This window comes from Papio anubis, chromosome 3 (assembly GCF_008728515.1).
Source record: "Papio anubis isolate 15944 chromosome 3, Panubis1.0, whole genome shotgun sequence".
Lineage (NCBI taxonomy): Eukaryota > Metazoa > Chordata > Mammalia > Primates > Cercopithecidae > Papio > Papio anubis.
The window spans coordinates 132,821,116-132,847,182 of NC_044978.1; the positions used below are offsets into that span (position 1 = coordinate 132,821,116).

Here is a 26,067-nt window from a genome sequence, read left to right on the forward strand (position 1 = left end):
TCTACAACCATGGGCAGGTGCTCATACGGGAAACATTTTCTGAGTGTACACTACTTATTAGAATCCATGGTAGGTGCTGGAGATACAGAGGCTAAGAAAACACAATCCCACCCTTCACGGAATTTACAAGATAGCAGAGAAATGGAAACTTGAAATGTGATTATTATTAAAAAAAAAAAGGCATACATAACTACCATTGATTGAGAGCTCACCATAAAAAGCCAGGCTTTGTGCTAAGAGTTTACGTGCATTATCTCATTCAATCCTCAAAGACATCATGGAGGAAGGAATTACTAACCAGATTTTTCAGATAAGAAGAACAAGTTTTAGAAAGGTTAATTAACAGGCTGAAGGCCATAGAGGCAGTCACGGCTGAGGTTCTAATCCAAGTCTGAAGTCAGAGCTCCAGCCTTTCCACTCTGAAGCGCTATGCAGTCTGGCAGATTAGCTGAGGTTCAGTTAGATCAGCCACACAGGGAGTGAATTTTGAGGGTCACGTAGGTATTTTTGGGAGAAAGATAATGGACAGGACGAGAACTCAGAGACAGAGAGAGAGAGAGAGAGAGAGAGACAGAATGTGCTTTGAAAGCATGGGAGAATTAATAACTCGGCAGGTGTGGCAATCGAGGGAGTTCAGCACCGTGGTGCAGCAGTGACCTGCCAGAAAGCTGACACTGGAGAAACAGGCAGGCTCTTGGGTTTCTATTAAATCAAGAAGTTGAAAATAAAGGAAAGTCACTTATAAAAGTAAAACACAGTGTATCAATGGTCTATTCAGGCCAGCATTTAATTTCTAATTTTAGCTTCAAGAGTTATTTTAACCTAGACAGCGAAATTAGTTTCTCTTTATAATCACTTTGCTGACTGTAAAATACTGATACTTACTGTTTTTTTCTAAATGCTTAATTTTTTCTCTAGCCTTTCAGTTCCATTCCTTTAATATAATGATCTGAGTAAAGCAGTTCAATTCTTTATTTTTATTTCTAGTAAGTTCAAGTCTTCTGAAGTCTTTTTTTGGTGGGGAGGGTGACAGGGTCTTAATCTGACATCCAGGCTGCAGTACAGTGGCATGATCATAACTCACTGTAGCCTCAAACTCCTGGGCTAGAGTAACCCTCCTACCTCAGTTTGTAGGTAGGACTACAGGCATATGCTACCATGCACAGACACTTTTAAAAAAAAAATTTGTAGAGACAGAGTCTTACTATGTTGCCCAGGCTGATCTCCAACTCCCGGCTTCCAGCGATCCTCCTGCCTCTGCCTACCAGAGCACTGGGATTACAGCTGTGAGCCACCGCACCCAGCTTCCCTGAGTTTTATTCTTAGATCTGATGATACCATGTTTTCCTGAGCTTGGTCTTTAGAGGTATTATAAAACATACGTCTTAAACCACACCCCCACCTCATTATTTTCACTTTGTTACTTAGGCACCTTAATTTTAAAGAGCAACTTCCAAGGCTTCTCCCTATCTTGTTTTTACCACCCTTGGCCCTACTATTTCCCATTAACATGCCTTTTCTCGTGCAAAAACTGAAATCAATTTCCATATCTGGCTTTGGGATAATTTGCATAAGGGTTATAATGTACTATACTTTGGTTCTGGAGTCCGATATTTGTTTAGCAACAATACTGTAAGTCTATATCTGATATCAGAAGTCAAATTTATTTTACAGCTTATCTTAAAATGATGGCTTAAAATTTGAAAGGGATTTTAAATTTAGAAATATAGATATATACAAATTTCTTCGCAAGAAAAGGACATAGGTCGAAAGATTAATTTACAATTTTTAAAGTGTACTCATGTGTACTTGGTCAAAACAAAGTTCATCTGCCATTTTTATGTGTAAAAATGGGCTTGTCATAATTTCCTTCAGTGTATCCCTATCAGCTGAGATATTGTATGACCTGCAAATGTTTATTATAATCTGAAAACTTTAAAATATTTATTAGAAATTCAATTTTGAACTACATCTACTTAGAAAAATTAAAGAAGACTGAATGTAACATCACTCTTAACATTTTCCATTGCAGAAGTATGTTTATCCCCAGCGTATAAACTGCTCAGTGTCTATGACAAAACATTTCTCCAAATACAAAATAGTAATGGTTGCTATCTGTAATAGGAATAAGAGAATCCAAGTTCTTTTCTTAAAAAAAAAAAAAAAAATCAAAGGTAAATTCAATTGAATAAATCTTTATCTTAAAAAACCAAAGTAGAATTAATTCCAGATAATTACAAAATAGTCTTTTATCCTATCATTATATAAGAAAAAAGAAGCAGAAGAGGAAACCTTCCTATTTTAATGTACATGTAAAATAGGAGCTTCATTTTCCTTAAACTGCATTAATGAATACAGTAACTCTAGGAAATAAACTAAAAACTATTTCCTCTTTCTCAGGGTAAATATCAAATACTCTGCAACGTAAACAGAAGTAGCATTCCAAATTGTTTTTTCTTTGCACTATAGGAATGCTTATATAATAACTAAGGGTGAGTAAATTACTTGCAATTTTTTTAGTATAAGAATATTCCTAGAAATTTATATGGAAGGCTTTAGAAATTCTGTGGACAATAGTGTTCTGATATGCTTCCATTAAATTTCTTTGTAGTCTCCAATTCGACAAGTGTTTACTGAGTACCTGCTACGTGCCTAACATAAAAACAACTTAAGCTGCCCTGTCCAGAGTCATTTTTAATCTCTAGTGCAGTAAGTGTCTATATATTAGAACTCATTGCTAACGGGAGCAAGGTCAGGAGATCAGTTTCCTCTGCCAGTTAGCTAGTTTTTCTCTTGAATGACAATAGACTCTTCCCTTTACTAAGCTTCTAATGGGGGAAAACTCCACTATTAATCCCAAATACATGCCATGATCATTAACTTCGTGTACAAATGGCTATTCTTTAGACATGTGTGTAGAGTGTTTTCCATTTGTTTCTGTATATGTGACTGAGCAAGTCATTTTATTTCCCTGTGTTTGAGTTCAATCATCTGAAAACGGAAGCTATGATTTAGGTTATCTCTAGGGATCCGTTTGGCTCTAAAATAGAGTCTATATTTTCATAATTCTCAAAAGTTACTTTTGCATATGTTAATAGCAGCATTATTCATAACAGCCAAAGGGTGGAAATAACCCAAATGTCCATCAACTAATGAATGGAAAAACAAAATTTGCTACATCCATATATCATAATATTAGTCAGTCATAAAAAACAATGAAGTATTGATACATGCCACAACATGGATGAATCTTGAAAATATTATACCAAGGGAAAGAAACTAGTCACAAAAGATTACCTATGATATGATTACATGCAAACTGATGATACGATTACATACAAACTGTACAACTCTGTGAATATACTCAAAACTACTGAACTGCACATTTTAAATGTGTGAACTGTATGGTATGTGAATTATATCTCAATAAAGCTGTTAAAAAGTGATTTCTATGGCCAAGCATGGTGGTTCATGCCTGTTATCCCAGCATTTTGGGAGGCTGAGGCGGGTAGACCACTTGATGTCAGGAGTTCGAGACCAGCCTGGCCAACATGGTGAAACCTTGTCTCTACTAACAATACAAAAATTAGCTGGGCATGGTGGTGCATGCCTGTAGTCTCAGCTACTCAGGAGGATGAGGCAGGGGAATTGCTTGAACCCTGGAGGCGGAGGTTGCAGTGAGCCAAGATTGTACCATTGCACTCCAACCTGGGCGACAGAGCAAGACTCTGTTTCCAAAAAAAAAAGTTATTTCTAGTTCTTCTTATGGTAAGAATAAATAGTGCATTAAAAAGGTTTAAAACAGAACATACTATTCCATTGGGAATCCATTCTGATCATCACAGACAAATATAAGTTTCATAGGAAAAATAGGGTGAAAGCTTTGAGTGTTTCAAGAAATTTGGTTCAATTCTATTTTCAACAGTACTTCCAGCAAACAATTCTAGAGGTCATCTTCCAATATTGATGTGATGAAGTGCAATACAATGATACAGCACTACCTAAACTGTGCTAAGCACTATTGCACTGATGGAATTGAAAGTGCATTGCAAGCATAAGAAGACAAACTAAAAGAAAAGCAACATGCCCTTTACATCTGAGTAGTTTCATCATTAACAAAACAAAACAAACCCCACAAAACCAAAACTATCACTTTTTGGTTTTTTTTGAGACAGAGTCTTCCTCTGTCGCCCAGACTGGAGTGTAGTGGCGTGAACTCAGCTCACTGCAACCTCTAACTCCAGGGTTCAGGTGATTCTTGTGCCTCAGCCTCCCAAGTAGCTGGGATTACAAGAGCATGCCAGCACACCCAGATAGTTTTTGTTTGTTTGTTTTTCTTTTTGTATTTTTGGTAGAAACAGATTTCACCATGTTAGCCAGGCTGGTCTCAAACTGCTGACCTCCAGTGATTCCCCAGACTTGGCCTTCCAGAGTGCTGGTATTACAGGCATGAGCCACTGTGTCTGGTCCTATCACATTCTTTAACTCCAAAATTTCCCTCATAAAATAAGTACCTTGAGTGGTATCATCTCTTATAGACAATGAAAATGACCCGCTCAAATTCATATATGGCCAACTAACTTAGTTGTCCGTGTCTGTATATGTTTTCTGATGGCAAGTTTACCACTGGTTTGTACTGAATAGCTAACATCTTTACTTTTTCAGTGGTTTAAACAGGATGATCTTAAAATTTGAAAATATTTATTTGAAATATAATTTGAAAATAATTTGAAAATATTTAAACAGGATGATCTTAAAATTTGAAAATGTTATCTTCTTTATTTGGAGTAATTAGCAAATATTTGGGCTCCATGGGTAATTCAACCATCATGTGAGAACAGAGCCTAGAGAGATCTTATTTGTTCTGAATGACAGTGATGAAGAATAAATTCAGACACACAACCCATAGGCATTGGCCCAGATTGAAGTGAGGCAGCTTTTAACTCCCTCCCAGACTGTGTTAGTTGAGGGAGGGGGCAGAGCCAGGAGTGCTACCAGAGTGCCAACAAGTTAGGAAAAACAGAGACTTCTAGATAAATTAACTGAAAGGTGTCATCTCCACAAGCAGTAGAGGGCTCTCTAACACCACAAAGAAACTCACAAGCTGGCCCAACATTACCTGGGTTCTTCCCTGGTGGACTCCCATATCATCCCCATGTTACTGATGTTTACGTTGGCAAAAGGGTATTCGAAAGACCAATGCTTGGGAAGAGTTGATGAATTCTACTGATAAGAAGCTTCAGTGAAACTTTTAGATGTTGGGCTACTAATACGTGTTTATTAATCCTCTTCCTTTAAGTCTGTTTTGAAGAAGAGCCACTGCAATTTGGAATTATGATGTGCTTCACCATCAAACAAATATTCGATAATACACACTTGATATCATTATTTGCTACATGAAAAAAAATAATTACATAGACATGATTGATTTAAGCTTCTCACTTTGGTAGACAAACCCAGGAAAGAACAGGATGTCAACACATGAAAGCAGATGTCAATGCACTGAAGTCAAATAATCTACATCAATCATTAGCACTCACAGGTTCATAACTTCATCTGCCATCATTATCCCTTGTGGATATAAATTAAGGTCGTTTACTGGAAAGTTAGTCTTGCAAATTAAAATACTGCTATGAAAGTTGAGAATTTTGTCTTAGATATGACTCAGAGTTAAAACTTTGTATCTTAGCCTGCTTGAGTCTTTCTATACATAAAATAGAGATCCTTACCTACAGACCCACAATATCTAAGGGGAAGGAAACTCAATGAAATGAGAATTGTACAAAGAGTCTGTGGTACAAACTAAGCCTGAGATCTGACAAAACATATTATCTCAGTGACAGAAGGTAAATTTAGTCACCTGAGAAAACTTCTATTTCAATTCTTAGTTTAATATAGTTTCTCCCTTTATTTCTGATATTATTTTATTTTTCTCAAGGAACTTTTTCAGATGGCAAGAATATCCATATAAGTTGATACACTATGTTGTTTTATTATTAGCTATAGGTAGTTTGTAAATATTTTAGTCTTTTAAAAAATAACTGGGACTGTTTAATTATCTCAATGGAGATAGTTAATAAGATCCTGTCTTTAAGCCATTTGTAGTGAATCATTAAGAACTAAGGACTTTAGAGAAGGTCGTAATTTAAACATTCAGCCTCTGCCATGTTTTTTTCTAAAGATCATCCGTTTCTAAACAGCCAACTCCATCCTGGAAACTCTACCAATAACATTCCATAATAAACAGATAGCAAGACACATTTTATTTCATTTTTAGTTTTTGACCTTATCTGTTATTCTCATCTCGGCTACAGATTAGCAGTAACAACGTATCTTCTGCACACTCTCACAATATGCTAAGAAAGGCTAAAGAGGCATTTATGAAAATTGTAAGCAGACATTAGGGGACAAACATGCCCCTAATAAGATCATACACTTACACAGGATAATATTATCCATCTAGGCACATCTCTATTATTACTATGCTAATCATACTGTGTATTACTGAATTCACCACATGGTACTGTAATTGTCTGGTAATGTGTCTGCATCCTAACTGGTATGTGACCTCTTTGAAGGAAAGCTGTGTCTTAATTACCTTAGGAGTACTGGCAGTACAGAGCAGTATTTAATCAAAGAGAAAATATTAAACAACACTCTAGTATGTTTTGTTTTAATAGGTAAAACTGACAATTTAGGAAATGAAAGCATCAATTATGAAAAAATCCTCACATAAGGTCAGATATTAAATATGCTATCTGGAGATGTTGAGTAGTATAATGCTAGATTCCTATATATGCCAGCTGTCACTAGCTTTACACGCACTATAATCATTAACTAGAATTTAGATCAGTGTTTCTCTATGGGTGGACCATCTGCATCAGATTTAGGAAGCTTGTTAAAATGCAGATACCTCCAGATTTGGATGCAGTGAGTCTAGGGAAGGAGGGCAACGGGAAGGATTTGATTTTAAAAATAAGTTCCTTAGGTAATTCTCATGTACTCAAAGTATGAGAAGCATTGAACTCTCTGCTACATACAAATAGTGAGCATGAATTTCTTTAGCTGCTATTTAAAGCTACTCTTTTACTCATCCAGTTTCAATGTAGTTTCTATTCCTTGGTGCTCTTAAACAGAATGCAACAAAGCACTCATTCTAAGAATACTACTAAGGCTCTGGAACCTTCCTGCTTCAGGCCCATAACGGTGGGGAGAGTCAGCAATAGTCATCATTACCATGAGAGTCACAAAAATCAATAGCCAAAGATATCAAACTGGGATTTGAAGAAACAATTACACGTAAGGGCAGGAAAGTTTTCCACATAAATGCTTACATTCACAAGGCACGCTTAAGAAAGACAACTGCACAAACCTGGTCCTTACCTTCAGGAGGTTTATAATCAAAGGTAGGTACAGGCTGGCAGTAAAGATTGCAGGGAAATCAGTCAAATTAAACTCTAAGAGCTGGGCAAACATTGCCGCAGTGAATGCACGTAGCAGCGCTCTTCAGAATGGTAATGCAAAGAAACAAAAGTAGCAACTCAACATTCTTGAATGCAAATTCAAATTATTCCTCCATTTATTCCTACTAGGTTCATTAATCATGACTAAAAATACAAAATAATTTCCAGGAAATAATGATGGTTTTATTTTAGCTTTAATCGTTTTGACTGCCTAAACAATGTTTTCACATTATAAAGATCTATTTTCTTCTTAACAGTTTTATAGCATCAAGCAGCTATCGCAGAGTTCAGTACTAGCCAATATTCTTATCTAGAATACAATTCACTTAAAACCCTTAAGAACTGATGTCATTATAAAGGGAAAAATGTTTCCAACTTTAAAGTTGGAAACCAGATCAAGACTCCACCAAGTGTTGTAGTCTCTTACAAGCTTTAAGCATGCGGACATTTTCACTGAGTTCATTTAGAAAAATTTTAGATACATTTGTAAACCACTTTCTGCTCCCTTGGATTATTAATTTTTACAAAAGCAACTCTTTGGACACCCCCATGAGGTTCCCATGACGGTGTCCTTGTTAGTACAGTGAAGGAAAAATGACTATACTGTTTTATCTCACTGTAAGTATCTGTAGAAACCATTTTACAAATAAACAGTGTTTTAAACCTTATTTTTCATTGCTAAAACAAAAACATTCACTGAAATATTTGTGGCATGGTTTTTAAAAATGAAGTTAGTTTTTGTCTAGTTTTTTTTCAATCCTCAAATAAATCGCATTTACTATTTGATTTTTAAATTTTTTTTTTTTTTTTTTTTTTTACTAATAAAACCTTCTATAGTTTTCCTAAATCAAACATTTCTATGGAATGAAATGCCACTGCATGTAAAGCAGTTGAAGTTGAAATGGGACAATATGATTAGCAAAAGTAATTTTTAAAATCCTAAAATGTGACCTTGGGCAGCCCTGAGGCCCTCTCCATGCATACATTCTTCATTTCTTAGTTCACCAACAGAGTTCTTTTTTATAAGCCCCTTTGTTTAAATTTACCTTTCTCTGCAAAAAGTGTAACTCCTTCGCTCCCCCCAGCCCCACAATCTGTATTATAATCATGAAGGAACAAAAACAGTCTTGCGCTCAATCATTCTTACCAAGCAGTTTTAAAAAATGCTATTTGTGTAATAAATCTGTCTGGACTTATTGAAGGGGAAATGTTATCCTTAATATTTATTCTCACATATTATGATGTACTTATTGATGGAAAATCCTTGCCTAAATCTGAACTCCAGAAGAGAAGAACATTGTGATGCATTTTAAAAATGTCTTCAGCCTATCAACATCCTTTAAAATAGCCTTAGCAGAGACACTGCTAAGAAGCTGATTCAGTTTTTATCATAAACTCACTCACTATACTTCTCAGTCTATGTTTTTCTCCAGATTTCAAAGGTATTTTCTTACATTCATTTCCATTCAGAGAATATAACTAAATACAAAAATCAAGTGAAAAAGATAAATTGGGCAAAATGTCAGTAAAAGAGCAGTATAATATTTAATTTTTTCTGTTCTTAGGGAGGAACCATATGTACAATGGACTCTACACAGTTTGCAGCATGTTACTAAAAGATGCCAAGTACTGGCAAAGTTATATGGCTTGATACCACTCAAAAAATACATAGCAGAATAAAATAAAATAGGAATGAATACTACCTTTGCAGAGGCATGATTTCACAAGCCATTCTCGTATGTAAATTTGCAAGGGAATCTCACAACTGTCTCTTCCACGGCAAGTTTGGTCGTCTGTACAGTGAACGTCTTCTTACAGTGGCTAAGCTGGCTTGGGGGCATGAGGCTGCACCGCACGGCTGGAGAAACAACTTGCTCTGCAGTTGGCCAGTCTGCTGCTGCTCTCAGCCTCCAAACTTCTTCAGGCAATGCTATTTTATCGGCTGCTTCTCTACATTTACACTGCAGTCCACTTTGACCTTTTGTTCCAGGGAAGCAGCTGAACCACCCGGCCAATCAGAGGAGCAGCTGCTGCAGCACTAAAGGCGCTCCTCCTCCTCCCCCGCACCCTACTCCTTCTGCTCTTCAATGGTCCCTCCTCCTCCTCTTCCTCCTCCTCCTCCTGCTCCTCTCCTCCTGCTCCTGCTCCTCAGTGGGCTTGCCTAGTTCTGGTAACTTGAAACTTTCCTCTGAGCAGTTCCACAGACAAGATTTTCAGTCTGGGGCAAGCAACCAATAAGTGCAGCAAGAGCCAAGAGTCCTGTACTTCTCAACACTACAGAGACTGCCAGCAAGGATTCCATTTGTCAAGGAAAGACACTGCCCACGAAACTAAAGGTTTCTGTAGCAGAAGGCAAGAGTTATGTTGCGTCCCCTTTCTTCCTTAAAACAAAACAAAAACACTAGCCTTGAAAGGCGTGAGACTTTTCTAGAAGGAAAGCATGCCTCTAGACCCTTGCCCTACCCACATGTATTTCCTGCTGATGTTTGTTTACACTGCGGTGGTTACTAGTCGCTGGTGACATCACCCAGGGCACGTAGTTCCACTTCTGGGGAGGATACGTGCCCTAAGTCTCTGCCCAAGTTCTTAAGGGATCAGAATCCACCCTCATGAAAATTGTTTCAGCTTATTATTTCTGCATTTTAGTCTTATAAAACGGAATGTGTTTACACAGTCATTTTTCTTCGTGAACATCAGCAGCATTTTGGGGAGGTTGCTTTCTATTTATTTATTTTTTAATAGGTAACACAAAATCAGTTTTTCCATAAAGTCTTCTAAATGTCTGTTAATTATTACCTTCCCGTTATAATTTCTTCTTTGATGTGGAATACCAGGGTGTTATTTTTAGGAACATAATTCCTAACTCATAGATTTTATACATTGTAAGAAAAATAGCAGAAATATATTTACATGAGATTTTTTTTCACATCATGAGTTGTAAAAAATTACCACATAGTCCAGACCATCACTTCCAGTATTAGAAGGAACATGACATTCCGAAACAGTCAGGGCTTGTAGGCATGAGGTATCCCCTTCCTCTGTAGCTTTTCCCCACTTTTATATAGACCACTCATAACTCTGAATTTAGAACACAAGGTCCTATTTATTATAAGGCATCTGCTTTTCTTTGCTATACCTGCTAATAAAAACATTTTCATTGTCTGACTAAATAATCTGTGTTTATGAAAATAGATTTGCCATCCTAAAACTATCTTCATATATAATGATAAACTATCAGTAACTAAAATCAGCTTTTTAAAACAAAAGGAGTTGATTTAACCCCAAACTTATTTAAATTGAAATTGTCTATACTTTTTTGATTCTAGATTTACAAATTCTAATTTGATTTTCTAGTAACACAACTTAGTTCTGTATATTTGCATACCTTTTCATTTAAAAAGATGACTTTAACTCTTGCTCAACACTTTATTTATTAATTTATTATTTATTTATTTTTGAGATGGAGTCTCGCTCTGTCACCCAGGCTAGAGTGCTATGGCACAATCTCTGCTCACTGCAACCTCCGCCTCCTAGGCTCAAGCGATTCTCCTGCCTCAGCCTCCCGAGTAGCTGGAATTACAGGCGCCTGCCACCATGCCTGGTTAATTTTTGTGTTTTTAATAGAGATGGGGTTTCACAATGTTGGCCAGGCTGGTCTTGAACTCCTGACCTCAGGTGATCCGCCCACCTCGGCCTTCTAAAGTGCTGGGATTACAGGTGTAAGCTTAACACTTTAAATAGCTGCTTGAGGTAGAAAATCACAATTATACATCATAAGATCTATTTTATTGATGAGTAAACTTGGTACTAGAAAATAACTTGTTCATATTTACATGGAAAGGTAGTGGCAGAACAGAAACTGGATTGGAGATTTCTCCTGTCTATTCTGTGTGAATTTTTTCTTTTCTTTTTTTTTTTTCTGAGACAGAGTCTTGCTCTGTCGCCCAGGCTGGAGTACAGTGGCATGATCTTGGCTCACTGCAACCTCTGCCTCCTAGGTTCAAATAATTCTCCTGTCTTAGCCTTCTGAGTAGGTGGGATTACAGGTGCTTGCCACCATGCCCTGATAATTTTTGTATTTTTAGTAGAGAAGGGGTTTCACCATGTTGGTCAGGCTGGTCTCGAACTCCTGACCTCGAATGATCCGCCTGCCTCAGCCCCAAAGTGCTGAGATTACAGGCGTGAGCCACCGCGCCTTGCACTAATGTTTTAAATATCTTATAAGATACAAATATTTTCAGAAATAGTTAACATTCAAGTGACAGAAATATTATTTTGTCCTTTCTGAATTTTATGAACACATTAATACTACCTGGCTAAAATAGACATAAAAGCTCGATAATAAAGAACCCAGCATTAAAAAAAAAATGTTAAGTTGAACTACAATTTACACTCAATGCATTCAAAATACATTAAACTGAATTGCAATTTACATTCAATATTAGATTTCACATATATTTCCTAATACATTAAGTTGCCCTATCAACATTCCTCTAACATGCCATATTACATAAAATGTCAATGTTTTTTTAAAAAAAGTAATTAATGCTATAACTCTGTAACTACATGTTTTTTCAAGTCTCCATCATTTATAACAATTCCTCTTTTTTGTGTTTTTTTAAATCTATTTTGGGGGCATTATTTGATAATCATTTATGAATCTGTACCTGATCGCAGCCCCTTCTCTCTACCCCAGCCACTGCCAGAGTTCTGGATCACTTAAATACCTTTCTTATTTCTATTTCTAACATCCTCTTGTCAGTGCATAGTCAGGGAGTGGGAGTGCCATTCATGACCTCTGTCATTTCTAATTTTTCAAACACGGTATTTCAACTGCATTTCCCTGGCTACATTTCCCTTTCACGGAGCCCCTTAATGTGCATCCCTCTTAACCTCCAACACTTCTCCCTCTCCCATTCCTCTGCCTTTTCACTTCGCTCTCTGTTCAGCTCCAATTGTTTTGTGATATCCACAGAGGATAGCCTGCAATCAAACCAACTGGTATGTAGGTTTAAAAAAAAAAAAAAAAAAAGCACATTCCTGACCCTCCTGAGCTTCCTTTTTTCTTTCTCTCTCTCTCTCTTTCTTTCTTTCTTTCTTGAGATGGAGTCTCGCTCTGCCGCCCAGGCCAGAGTGCAGTGGCGCAATCTCCGCTCACTGCAAGCTTCGCTTCCCAGGTTCACGCTATTCTCCTGCCTCAGCCTCCTGAGTAGCTGGGACTACAGGCACCCACCACCACGCCCGGCTAATTTTTTGTATTTTTAGTAAAGACGGGGTTTCACTGTGTTAGCCAGGATGGTCTCGATCTCCTGACCTCGTGATCCGCCCACCTCGGCCTCCCAAAGTGCTGGGATTACAGGCGTGAGCCACCGCACCTGGCCTAGTTATTTCTAAAATGGATTCCCTAGCATCTCCCACTTCTTCCCCCTTTATAAGTCCTGCCTGCTGGGCTGTCTATTGCCAGAGTGCTAAAGATTACAAAGAAAAGTCTCATAACTTGGTAACTAGTTATACTAAAAATTCATAATGCTTAACCTTAGTTTGAACCACAATACTGTGTTGCAACCTTTTTTATTATCTTTGACTGTTCACTGCATCCCCACAGCAACTGCTTCAAATCTTCTCCAGTGCCACAAACCAGAACCTCTCTCACTCACTAATTATTTCACCTGCCAATTGACTGAGAAAGTCATGATCATCAAACATAAGCGAGTGCCTTTGGTCTTCTCTGCTCCACCTACCACCCCTGTTCCCATTCCAACACACATCTTGCCTCATTCTTTTTGACTTCCTCTTGGTTTAGGAGAAAGGGTCCTCACATATAGGACTCAAGCCTCTTATCTGTGTATTGGATCTCATCATTTTCTCCTTCCTCTGGAAGCAGCCTGGTCTCTCTCCTACATCTTAAATCCGCCCCTCGCTACTCGATTCTCCTCTCTTATGACAGGCAACCAAGTGAATGGTATTAGAAAGTGCTTCTCAGCAGTCCTACCTTCTGGTGCTGCAGAGCTATTTTCCTCTTCCTTCCCACTTACAGACTTCCACCAAGTCTATCTCTGCTGCCTCCACTTCCTCATAAATTACTTGTTCCTCCATCCCATGCCAATGGATTTCGACCTTTACCACTTTTCCAAAACTGCTTTTAAGGCCATCAAGGGTCTTTTGACCACTAAATCCAAATGTCTTTTCTTAGATCCTCTCCTACTCTTGACTTTTTGGAAACACTCACCTTCAGTTTTCTGAAAGTCTTTGGTTCTCTGTGATCTTTTCTGGGAATTCACCAAACCTTCCTGATCAACATTCGCTTTTTATTTCATCTGTCTTTCCCCCTTGTTTAGCTCTGCCTCCAAGACTAACACCATTCAATACATGCATTCAATAAGTTGGGTGCTGGAATTACACCTCTGGGGACTGGATCCTGACTTCACCTCTGACAGGCAGTGCAAACTTGGCAGGTTGTTTAAAAGTTCTGAGGCTGCTCTAAGGAATAATTGAGACCATGCATGTACAATACATAGAATAGTGCCTGGCAAATAATTAAGTGCTCAGTAATTATTAGTATTACCAACCCAGTCAAACATTCAAGACTTCATATTATCTGATCTCCAAATTTCTCTTCCTCCTGGTCCTTCTTGATAATGATGTTATTATTCCCTTTGTGAATCAGATTCAAACCATGAGTCATCTTTACTTCTCCCTCCTCTCCTACCTTCAACCAGTCTATTGATTGCCCCGTCATGTTTCTATAATCAATCTGTCTAGGTTATCTGTACTCTTAGAATAACACAATAAAATGTGTGCCACCATAGCACACATTTCACTATTAGTCAATTTCCCACCATGCTTGTGATCTGGTAATTCATTCTTGTACTCAAAAACTTCAATAGCTCCCAACTACCTCCTACATGAACCCCAATCCTTTTAATATGATGATTAGAACACTCCACCTATTAACCCCAATTTGCCTCTCTGATTCAGCTGCTTAAACCTCCCCTGAGGAAACAACTCCAGACATGCCTGGGTCACTATTTTCAAATCTGCCCTGAACTTTTCTATCCTAAATATTTGTTCATGCTGTTCCCTCTGTCTGGAATATTTTCCCATTTCATTCCCTTCAGGAAAAATCCTACCTGTACTTTAGGTCTAGGCTAATTGAAAGCAATCTTCTTTTGTTTGTTTGTTTTGGAGACAGGGTCTCTCTCTGTTGTCCAGGCTGGAGTGTAATGGCAGGCACCATCACAGCTCACTGTAGCCTTTACCTCCTGGGCTCAAGTGTGCCTCCCACCTCAGCTTCCTGAGTAGCTGAGATCACAGGTGTGTGCCAAAATGCCTGGCTAATTTATTTTTTTGTAGAGATGGGGTTCTTACTATGTTGCCCTGGCTGTTCTTGAGCTCCTGGGCTCAAGCAGTCCTCTCACCTTGGCCTCTCAAAGTGTTGGGATTACAGGTGTGAACTACTATGTCTGGCCAAAGAAATCTCTTGACCTTTTAAAGTCATGTAGCCCTTTGTATCGATGATATTTATCTTTTTTTCCTGCACAGTTTTATTATTATTTGAATCTACTGTATATATTATCTTCCTTTTGGAATGCAAGTTTTCCACAACAGGAACTATATCTTTCCTGCAGCCCTGACACAGAACACTCAATAAGTGCAGAATGAATTAATGAATACATCAATTACTCTTCTATAGATTCTGAAGTATAGCTCCGTTTATTAGATTTAAACTTATCAAGCAATATTCTACCCACTTTTTAACATTTTCCACTGTAGAGCTACACATAAGATAAACTAGATGCCACATGTAAGTTCAAATGAAAAATAATACTAACAAATAACTGGCTTAAGGAATAAACTACCTGGGTTATACACTGATGTGCAATCACAGATGTGCTAAAAGTAAGATTCTATCCAAAACTTCTGAAATCTTTTAATCATTCTACATTATCCAGTTTCTCCCAGGTTGTCAATTTCCTTTTCCACATTTTAGCTGGCTTGCAGATTTCTAATTTTCTTACATAACTTCTTCAGCAGATTCCAAGTGTTTGGCAAAATCTGCATTTGCTCTTGTCCTATCAAGAGCAACAAAAACCATGTGGCTGTGTTTCTTTTAATTTCAACATCAACTGAAAACAACCAAAGAACCAAGCACATTTCTTGGCCACAGTAATGTATTTTCAGATATTGTTTTAAAATCAGATAGGTTTATTTCCTAAGATATAATGATATATTAAAATAACTTATTTCTTGGCCGGGCGCGGTGGCTCAAGCCTGTAATCCCAGCACTTTGGGAGGCCGAGACGGGCGGATCATGAGGTCAGGAGATCGAGACTATCCTGGCTAACACGGTGAAACCCCATCTCTACTAAAAAATACAAAAAACTAGCCGGGCGAAGTGGCGGGCGCCTGTGGTCCCAGCATCTCGGGAGGCTGAGGCAGGAGAATGGCGTAAACCCGGGAGGCGGAGCTTGCAGTGAGCTGAGATCCGGCCACTGCACTCCAGCCTGGGCGACAGAGCCAGACTCAGTCTCAAAAAAAAAAAAAAAAAAAAAAAAAAAAAAACTTATTTCTTACAAGTTTGATAAGAAGGTACTTCTAGCCTGAGCAACATAGTGAGATCTCATCCCTACAAAAAAGAAAATTAGCAAGGTATAGTGGTGTGTGCCTGTGGTCTCAGCTGCTTGGGAGGCTGAGGTGGGAGGATCGCTTCAGCCCAGCAAATTGAAGCTGCAGTGAGCCACGACTGCACCAGTGCACTCCAGCCTAGGTGACAGAGTGAGTCTCAGGCAAGAGTTCTTCCTCATATTCTTGTCAATCTTTGTAAAACACACTAAGGAGCAATGCACTCCAAAAGATGCATGGTATTTATAAATGGTAAGGACTAAATCTAACATGAGTTATTTAGAATCATGAAGCCAAGACTTTTAGTGCACATATAATTTAGATATTCTGGTGGTGGTATACAAGATCCTCAGTAAACTAGTTTTCCAGCAAACTGTGTTAAAACACTAGTGGATTTCGGGGCTTACAGGACAATATCATCGTCATTATCAACAACAGCGAAATGTCAATAAAAAAGGGAGAAGAAGCTGGAGGAGTGCGTGTAGGTAAAGCAACAAGTATTTATTGTGAATTTATGCTGTGCTCATTTTAACAGATATGGAAATGAAGAAGTCAATTAATGTGAATGCTCAGCTAGTAAGTGGCCGACATGGAGCCAGTATCTAAATGCCAGTGTCCATACCTTTTCCACCATTCAATAGCCCCTCAAGATAATAAAGTATTATCCTTACTTACTGATATACATATTATTAGTTGGATATGGGAAATAAAGAATCCTTTCTTCTCACCTGAGGTTTATATTTAGGGGTGTGTGTGTGTGTGTGTGTGTGTGTGTGTGTGTGTATATATTCAATAATGGCTGCACAGTCTTACATAATGGCTGTCTGAACACTGACGCATACACTGGACCATAACAAACTTCTGCTACTGAGTGGCAGGAGCCAGTTGAAGTGGAGCAAGGACATGGTACGGGTGGGGTGTTAGAGGAAAGAGGAAGGTGCAAAGAAAAAACAGATGGAAAATCAAGTTTTAAATTGTATTCTTGATTGTATTCCTCTTTAAAAAACTAATATATGGAAATAACAGGTGGTTTGTGAATTGTTTTATGTAAGCAAGCTCAAGTATTTCTTAAGAAATCATTACAAAACCATATAAAAAGCTTGTTTTAGAAAGCAAACAATGATACTCAAACAAGCTGAGGCTAACAGGAATAATGGATTTCTAGTTAGGTACTACTATTTTGTTGAGTAACAGTGAAATAAATATGCTTGCATTACTGAAGGCCAAAATAAAAACAGTAAAATCATCGTAATTTAATATGTTTCCTCATTTATTTATTAGATTTATCCAGTCTATATAAGATTGCAGAAGAAAAATATCCCATAGAGATAGAAATTATATCACTGTTTTTCCAAAGACACCCCTCTTTAATTCTGATGATGTATCTTGCTTTTAAAATTGATATGGGCTTATTTCATTAAACTCTATCTGAGTAGGCTTGCTGGACTCCCAAATGGCTCACAGTGTTCATTGATTTGGATTCTAAAATCTTGTCAAGCTGTCAGTGAAGATGGAGGGAAGAGCTACTAAGAGAGGTGGGGTTTAAAGGCCTCCATAGCTGGAAGTGCCGATTCAGGGTTCCTTTCTTCACCAACTAACTGGCTCCAACATTTCAAACACAGAAAATAAGATTCAAAACATTCCCCAGAAGGATTAAGTACTGATTTCAAATCAAAAGACAAGCATTTATTCATGGTACATGAAGTAGCAAAGTTGTACAGAAATTCATGTGGATGCTTTTTTTTTTTTTTAAGTGAATTTCTTGTAAGAACTGAGGGACTATAATTCTCCATAAAAAGTGGTTAAAAATAAAATTTTCGAGACAACTTATGTAATTGTTCCTCAACTTTCTGGGACAGGGAAAAATCCACAGTTTTGCCAGATGGACTCTCAGTTAGTGATTATTGCCAATAAATAAGTGCTTCAAGCACATTTTCCTGGAATGGGACTCTCTGGGCATGACTTTCTCCAAATCTCCCGTGGGAATCCGGATAATAGTGTTTCTGTTCTCATAAACTAAGTCATGTCCCACACAACAGCTGCTACCACACCTGAGATCAGCTGCCTTAAATTGTCCCCGTGAACTTTCACCTTGTTAAATGATATTTCCTGACAGCGGAGAAGCAGGTTTTAGCAGGGCTTCCTCAGAGAAATGTCAAAATTGTTTAGTGTGATATGGTAACCGACTGGCTGATTCTATGTCCATAAAACATAAAATAAACTCTTCATATTCCTGAGACATGAAATACCAAGCACAAGCATAAAAATCTCTTAATGTCAATATACTGGCTGGTAAAATTAATTTGCTTTAACACCAAGTGAAGTGTTTTTATTTGAATTGACCCTGCAAATAAATTAGTGAAAATATATTTAAAATAAAAACAAGGGGAAGTAAAAATTATTTGTGTTATCAAGAATAAGTCCAGGAATACAGCTAACAAGGGAAATGAAGGACCTCTTCAAGGAGAAGTACAAACCACTGCTCAAAGAAATCAGAGAGGACACAAACAAATGGAAAAACATTTCATGCTCATGGATAGGAAGAATCAGTATCATGAAAATGGCCACGCTGCCCAAAGTAATTTATAGATTCAATACTCTTCTCATTAAACTACCACTGACATTCTTCACAGAATTAGAAAATCTTTTTAAAATTCATATGGGAGCAAAAAAGAGCCCAAATAGCCAAAACAATCTCAAGCAAAAAGAACAAAGCTGGAAGTATCATGCTACCTGACTTTAAACTACACTACAAGGCTACAGTGACCAAAAAAGCATGGTACTAGTACACAAACAGACACATACACCAATGGAACAGAATAGAGAACTCAGAAATAAGACTGCACACCTAAAACCATCTGATCCTCAATAAACCTGACAAAAGCAAGCAATGGGGAAAGGATTCCCAATTTAATAAATGGTGCTGGGAGAACTGGTTAGCCATATGCAGAAAACTGAAACTGGACCCCTTCCTTATACCTTTTACAAAAATTAACTCAAGATGGATTAAATATTTAAATGTAAAACCAAAAACTATAAAAACCCTAGAAGAAAATCTTGGCAATACCATTTAGGACATAGGCACAGGCAAAGATTTCATGACGAAAACACCAAAAGCAATTGCAACAAAAGCAAAAATTGACAAATGGGATACAATTAAACTAAAGAGCTTCTATGCAGCAAAAGAAACTATCATCAGAGTGAACAGACAACCTACAGAATAGGAGAATATTTTTTGCAATCTATCCATCTGACAAAGGTCTAATATCAAGTCTATGGGAACTTAAACAAATTTACAAGAAAAAACCAACCCCATTAAAAAGTGGGCAAAGAACATGAACAGACACTACTCAAAAGAAGATGTTTATGTGGCCAATAAACACGAAAAAAAGCTCAACATCACTGATCATTAGAGAAATGCAAATCAAAACCACAATGAGATACCACCTCATGCCAGTCAGAATAGTGATTATTAAAAAGTCAAGAAACAACAGAGGCTGGCAAGGTTAAGGAGAAAAAGGAACACTTTTACACTGTTGATGGAAATGTAAACTAGTTAAACCATTGTGGAAGACAGTATAGTGATTCCTCAAAGATCTACAACAGAAATATCATTTGACCCAGCAATCCCATTACTGGGTATATACACCCCAAAATATAAATAATTCTTTTATAAAGATACATGCACATGTATGTTCACCACAGCACTATTCACAATAGCAAAGACATGGAATGAACCCAAATGCCTGTCAGTGATAGACTGGATAAAGAAAATGTGGTATATATACACCATGGAATGCCATGCAGTCATAAAAAGGAACAAGATCATGTGCTTTTTAGGGACATGGATGGAGCTGGGAGCCATTTTCCACAGAAAACTAATGCAGAAACAGAAAATCAAATACCAAATATTCTCAGGTATAAGTGGGAGCTGAACGAAGACAACACATGGACACTGGGAGCAGAACAACATACACTGGGGCCTGTTGGAGGAAGGGAGAGCATCAGGAAAAATAGCTAATGCATGCGGGGCTTAATACATAGGTGATGGGTTGACAGGTGCAGCAAACAGCCATGGCACATGTTTACCTATGTAAACCTGCACATCCTGCACATGTACCCGGAACTTAAAAAACAAAGAAAAGTAATGAATAGCACCTTGGTGAGTTAAAGGCTTCTGCCTTATTTTGTTCATTAAACATTTTCTTTTGAAAAATCAGAGTATTTAAAAAAGAATAGATCCTATTTAAAAAATTACAGTATTAGTCCTTAAAGTGTCAAACTCTGACTGCATTTTAGATGACCTGATTAAAACAAAAACAAAAACAAAACGAAACAAAATATCTAAAAGTTCTACTTAAAAGTCCAAGACTGAACATGGTGGCTCACGCCTGTAATCCCAGCACTGTAGGAGGCTGAGGCAGGCAGATCACCTGAGGTCAGGAGTTCAAGACTAGCTTGGTCAACATGGTGAAACCCCATCTCTACTAAAAATACAAAAACTAGCCAGGCGTGGTGGTGGGTGCCTATAATCCCAGCTACTCGAAAGGTTGAGGGAGGAGAATCGCTTGAACTTGGGAAGCAGAATTTGCAGTGAACTGAGATCACGCCACTGCACTCCAGCCTGGGTGATAGAGTGAGACTCTGTCTTAAAAAAAAAATCCAATTTATTTATTTTATTAATTTAATTAAATTTTACGAGACAGAGTCTCACTCTGTCACCCAGGGCTCCATCTCCCAGACTCAATCAATTTTCCCACCTCGGGCTCCCAAGTAGCTGGCTCTACAGGTGCACACCACCACGCCTGGCTATTGTTTTATTTTATTTTATTTTTTCTGTAGAGATAAGGTCTCACTGTGTTACCTAAGTTGGTCTCAAACTCCTTCACTCAAGTGATCCTCCTGCCTCAGCCTCCCAAAGTGCTGAGATTATAGACGTGAGCCACCATGCCTAGCAAAAAAAAAATCCATTTAAATTCAGAAAATTAAACTCAGTGCATCAAATAATTGTTTATATGTTTATATTATCTTTTCTTAGTGTCATTCATGTATAGAGCATTATTAGAATTTGAAGCCAAACATTTTTTTTTCCTCATCGAATTCTGGTGAGGACATATATAAGCAGAAAAAAGAAAATTACGAATAAATTAGGAAATAAGTTAGACATAAATTAATGAAGCAAGCCAATAAAACTAATGAATCCCCAAAGACGCAGTGAAATTAATTCACTATTTATATAAAGAAAACGCATTGTAGTAAGCATATCACTATGCATATCAAAACATCATGTTTTACACTCCAAATATATACAATAAAAGTACTAAGTAGAAGAAAATTCATTAAAAACAAATGATAATTCCACAATAATTCTCCAAAATACTACTTTAAGAAGACAACTTTAAAACAAATCAATCCAATTTTGAAACTTTAAAAACAGTCCAGTGAAATAATTTTAACAACTGTAAATACTTCTGGAAATAATATCATGCTAGACTTCAAATCACTGTTTATAAAACAAATAGTACAGAATTTGGCCAAACCAAGTGATACCTGAATGAATACTTTGTTAATAAAAGTTTAAATGAGATACTATTATCTCTTTCTTCCTTCCCTGTCCATTAGTCTATTACCACCACTGTTCTCTTCCATTCCCCTTCATCCTCCCTTTCCTGCATTTAAATTTGTATTAACCTCTGCATTATAGCTTCTTTTTTTTTCTAGTAAATTTTACTTATTTTGGTCTTGTTCACCTTAAATTCAGATTGTACAGAATGGATTTCCCCAAATACTGCTTTAATCATGTCACAAAGCTTTGATTGCTTTTCAAAGCTTACAATGTAAAATCTAAATTCCACACATGCTCAGCAGGCCTGGTATTCTCCTCCTCTACAGACACATACATGGACTGGGGGCCCAGCTGAATGACCCACTCTGCCCCCTATTATGCCCTGCTTTCCCATCACTAGTTTTTGTTCAGGTCTTTCTCCTAGCCTAGAATATCCTCCCTAGCTCATACCTATCCATCAAAACAAAACTTATCCTTTCTCAGCTTCTCACACACTGCCTATTCTGATTTCTCCATTCAGAGGATTTTATCCATCTGAATGACTGAAGTCACAATTGCAAGTCAAAAAGCAGTTCAGTTGTCACTCTACCTCAGTGGTCCCCAACCTTTTTGGCACCAGGGATGAGTTTTATGGAGGACAACTTTTCCACGGACTAGGGTGTGGGTAGTTTCAGGATGATTCAAGTGACATTTATTGTGCAGTTTATCTCTATTATTATTGCATTGTAACATATAGTGAAATAATTATACAATTCATCATCATGTAGAATCAGTGGGAGCCCTGAGTTTGTTTTCCTGCAACTAGATTGTCCCATCTGGGAGCGATGGGAGACAGTGACAGATCCTCAGGTATTAGATTCTCATAAGGAATGGGCAACCTAGATCCCTTGCATGTGTAGTTCACAATAGGGTTTGCATTTCTGTGAGAATTTAATGCAGCTGTTGGTCTGACAGGAGGCGGAGCTCGGGCAGTAGTGCTAGTGATGGGGAGAGGCTGTAAATACAGATGAGGCTTCACTCATTCACCTGCCACTCACCTCCTCCTCCTCCAGCGTGGCCTGGTTCCTAATAGGCCACGGACCTGTACCAGTCCATGGCCTGGGGGTTGGGGACCCCTGCTCTACATAATTTCTCTAAAATATGACAATTAACACTTCCTCCTTGAAGTATTTGTCATCCATCCTTGACTTAAAACAAAACTTTTTTTGCATTATAAATTATACAGTACATTATCATTGTAGAAAAAATTTAAAAATACAAAGATTAAAGTTAAACACAATCCCATTGCTTCCATATCCAGTGTTTAACAAAATTCTATATTCTTTCATTGTAAAAAAATTCATAAATAAAAGATGGGACAATGTGAATGTACTTAATACCACTGAATTGTGTACTTAAAATGATTAAAATGGTAAATTTTGTGTTATATATACATTACCACAATAAAAACATTATGCAGTATGTACTATTTTGTAACATTATTTTTCATTTAGTAGTCAGTAATACATTTCTGTGACATTTCTAGTTCTTAAAAGTACTTTTAGTGGTTACATTGTATAGCAGAAATTCTCGAATTATGGCCCAAGTACCCTTGGAGGTTCTTGAGACTCTCTTGGGAGGATCTGCAAGGTATAAAAATTGTCATAGTAATACTAAGATGTCATCTACTTTTTTACACTCTGATTCATTTATGAACGTACAGTCAAGCTTTCTAAAATATGGCAACAGATTTAACGCAGAAGCAGACATGAGAATCCAGCTGTCTTCTACTAATATTAAGCCAGTTGTTACAGCTTGGCAAAAATATAAAACAATGAGATCTTCTCACTCTTTTTCATTTAAAAAATGTAGTTATATTTAATAAATGGGCAGGTGCAGTGGCTCATGCCTGTAATCCCAGAACTTTGGGAGGCTGAGGTGGGTGGATCACCTGAGGTTGGGAGTTTGAGACCAGCCTGACCAACACGGTGAAACCCCTCTCTACTAAAAATACAACAATTAGCCAGGCATGATGGTGGGTGTTCGTATTCCCAGTTATTCGGGAGGCTGAGGCAGGAGAATCACTTGAACCCGGGAGGTGGAGATTGCGGAGAGCCGAGATTGTGTCACTGCACTCTAGCCTGTGTGACAGAGCGAGACTCCACCTCAAAAAAAAAAAAAAAAAAAAAAAAAAAAGATGATTATTTTAATTTTATCTTAATTTTTTGAAATGAAGTTTCACTCTTATTGCCCAGGTTGGAGTGCAATGGCACGATGTCTACTCACCACAACCTCCGCCTCCCAGGTTCAAGTGATTCCCCTGCCTCAACCTCCGGAGAGGCTGGAATTACAGGCATGCACCACCATGCCTGGCTAATTTTGTATTTTTAGTAGAGACGGGGTTTCTCCATGTTGGTCAGGCTGGTCTTGAACTCCTGACCTCAGGTGATCCACCCACATCGGCTTCCCAAAGTGCTGGGATTACAGGTGTGAGTCACCGCGCCCGACCAAAATGATTATTTTTAAATAGTGATAAACACATATTAAAACTCTGCTTATTTTTCAGTTATATCTATATGTCAATAGATACAGCCCACATAAATGAAATTTTTGTGTTCTCAGTAACGTTTTAGAATATAGTCAGCCTTTGCCAGGCGCGGTGGCTCATGCCTGTAATCCCAGTACTTTGGGAGGCCAACGCGGGCAGATTAACTGAGGTCAGGAGTTCGAGACCAGCCTGACTAACATGGAGAAACCCCATCTCTACTAAAAATACAAAAAAATTAGCTGGGCGTGATGGCACATGCCTGTAATCCCAGCTACTTGGGAGGCTGAGACAGGAGAATCGCTTGAGCCTGGGAGGCAGAGGTTGTGGTGAGCCGAGATCATGCCATTGCACTTCAGCCTGGGCAACAAGAGTGAAACTCCGTCTCAAAAAACAAAAAGCAAAACAAAACAAACAAACAAACAAAAATTATGTTAAAAATATTATTTTTAAATAGTGATAAATACATATTAAAACTCTCTCTTTTTCAGTTATATCTATATATCAATAGATATAGACCACATAAATGAAATTTCTTTGTGTTCTCAGTGACATTTAAGAATATAGTCAGCTCTTTGTGTCCATGGGTTCCACATCTATGGATTCAACCAATCTAAGATCAATAATATTTGGGGAAAAAATGCTTCTTTATTGAACATGCAGACTTTCTTTTCTTGTCATTATTCACTAGACAATACAACAACTCTTTAAATAGCATTTACATTGCATTAAGTATAAGTAATCTAGAGATGACTAAAAGTATACAGGAAGAATGTGCACAGGTTATATGCAAAATACAACATCATTTATATCAGGGACTTAAGTTGTCCATGAATTTCGGCACCCGAGGGAGGTCCTGAAACCTAATCCCCCACGGATATACCTAAGCATAACAATATACCAAAGGGGCTTGAAACGAAAGTTTTGAAAACTGCTGTTGTGCAGCAAAATATAATTTGTAACAGCTTATTTTATGACTCCATATTATTAAGCATTGAATATGGAAAAGGAGTGGTAAAAGTGCTATGAACAAAAATCTTGAAGCTCTGTCTTTCAGCACATTGAGAATGATATCTGTAGAATAATTTCCTAGGATAACTAATGAGAAAATACACATTTTTAGCTGTTTGATAAATAGTGACAAATTTCACTGCAGTACTTGCACTTTTACCTGCAGCTAGTGCTTATTTCCTTCTGTGCTCATAAACATTGGAAGATGCAGCTACTTATAGTTGCAGATTAAATTTCTCTGATTATTCGTGAGATTATACTTACTTCTACTGTTGTGAATTTCCTGGTCACAACATTTTTTCATTTTTCCCTTGTGTGTTTTTAATTGTTTTATATGTGTTCTCTCTATATAAAGACTATTAAATGTTTTCTCTATATAATGCGAATACTCTTATCATCATGTTATTTATTTTGTTCCTGGGCTTTTGTTTTATTTTTGACAAAGTGAAACCTCTCTTTTTTTAACTCTACACGTAGAAATTCCTTTTCAGCTCCATTATAACATATATACCCATATTGTCTTTCAATACTTTTGCTATTTTATTTTTATGTTTAAATATGTAGTCTACCTGGTATGGGTTACAGATCTAACAGCAATTATTTATAAAATAGCATGTTAGTTATTCCAAATTTATAAAAATAAAAGCCAAACCTTATTTTAAAAAATAAAGCACACATCTATTTATTCATTCAACAGGTACTCTTTAAGGCAATAGAGTGTACAGAGGAGTAAATAAAATTGTAGTTCCTGCCTTTATGGAGCTTACATTCTCATGGAATAGACAGTCAATAGACAAGGAAAAATACGTAAATTAGGAGTGTAAATTAGGAATTCTATTGTATGTAGATTGAATGTGAGATGCTTGTTAAATATTGAAGTG

At 37.4% G+C, this 26,067-nt stretch overlaps 1 protein-coding gene across 14 annotated transcripts in view; it reads right to left on the reverse strand.

Annotated features, from left to right (window-relative positions):
* Positions 1–26,067, reverse strand: part of FAM13A (family with sequence similarity 13 member A) — a 388,692-nt gene that overhangs the window by 94,619 nt on the left and 268,006 nt on the right. For 4 of the 14 annotated variants that reach the window (XM_021939100.2, XM_021939099.2, XM_021939101.2 and 1 more), the window contains exon 1: positions 9,167–10,848. The exons of the other annotated variants lie outside the window; for them this stretch is intronic. In XM_021939100.2, coding sequence (XP_021794792.1) covers positions 9,167–9,195 — 29 coding nt within the window. In that variant the 5' untranslated portion in view covers positions 9,196–10,848. Of the gene's footprint in view, positions 1–9,166; positions 10,849–26,067 lie in introns of those variants that run through there. 14 annotated transcript variants of the gene reach the window in all.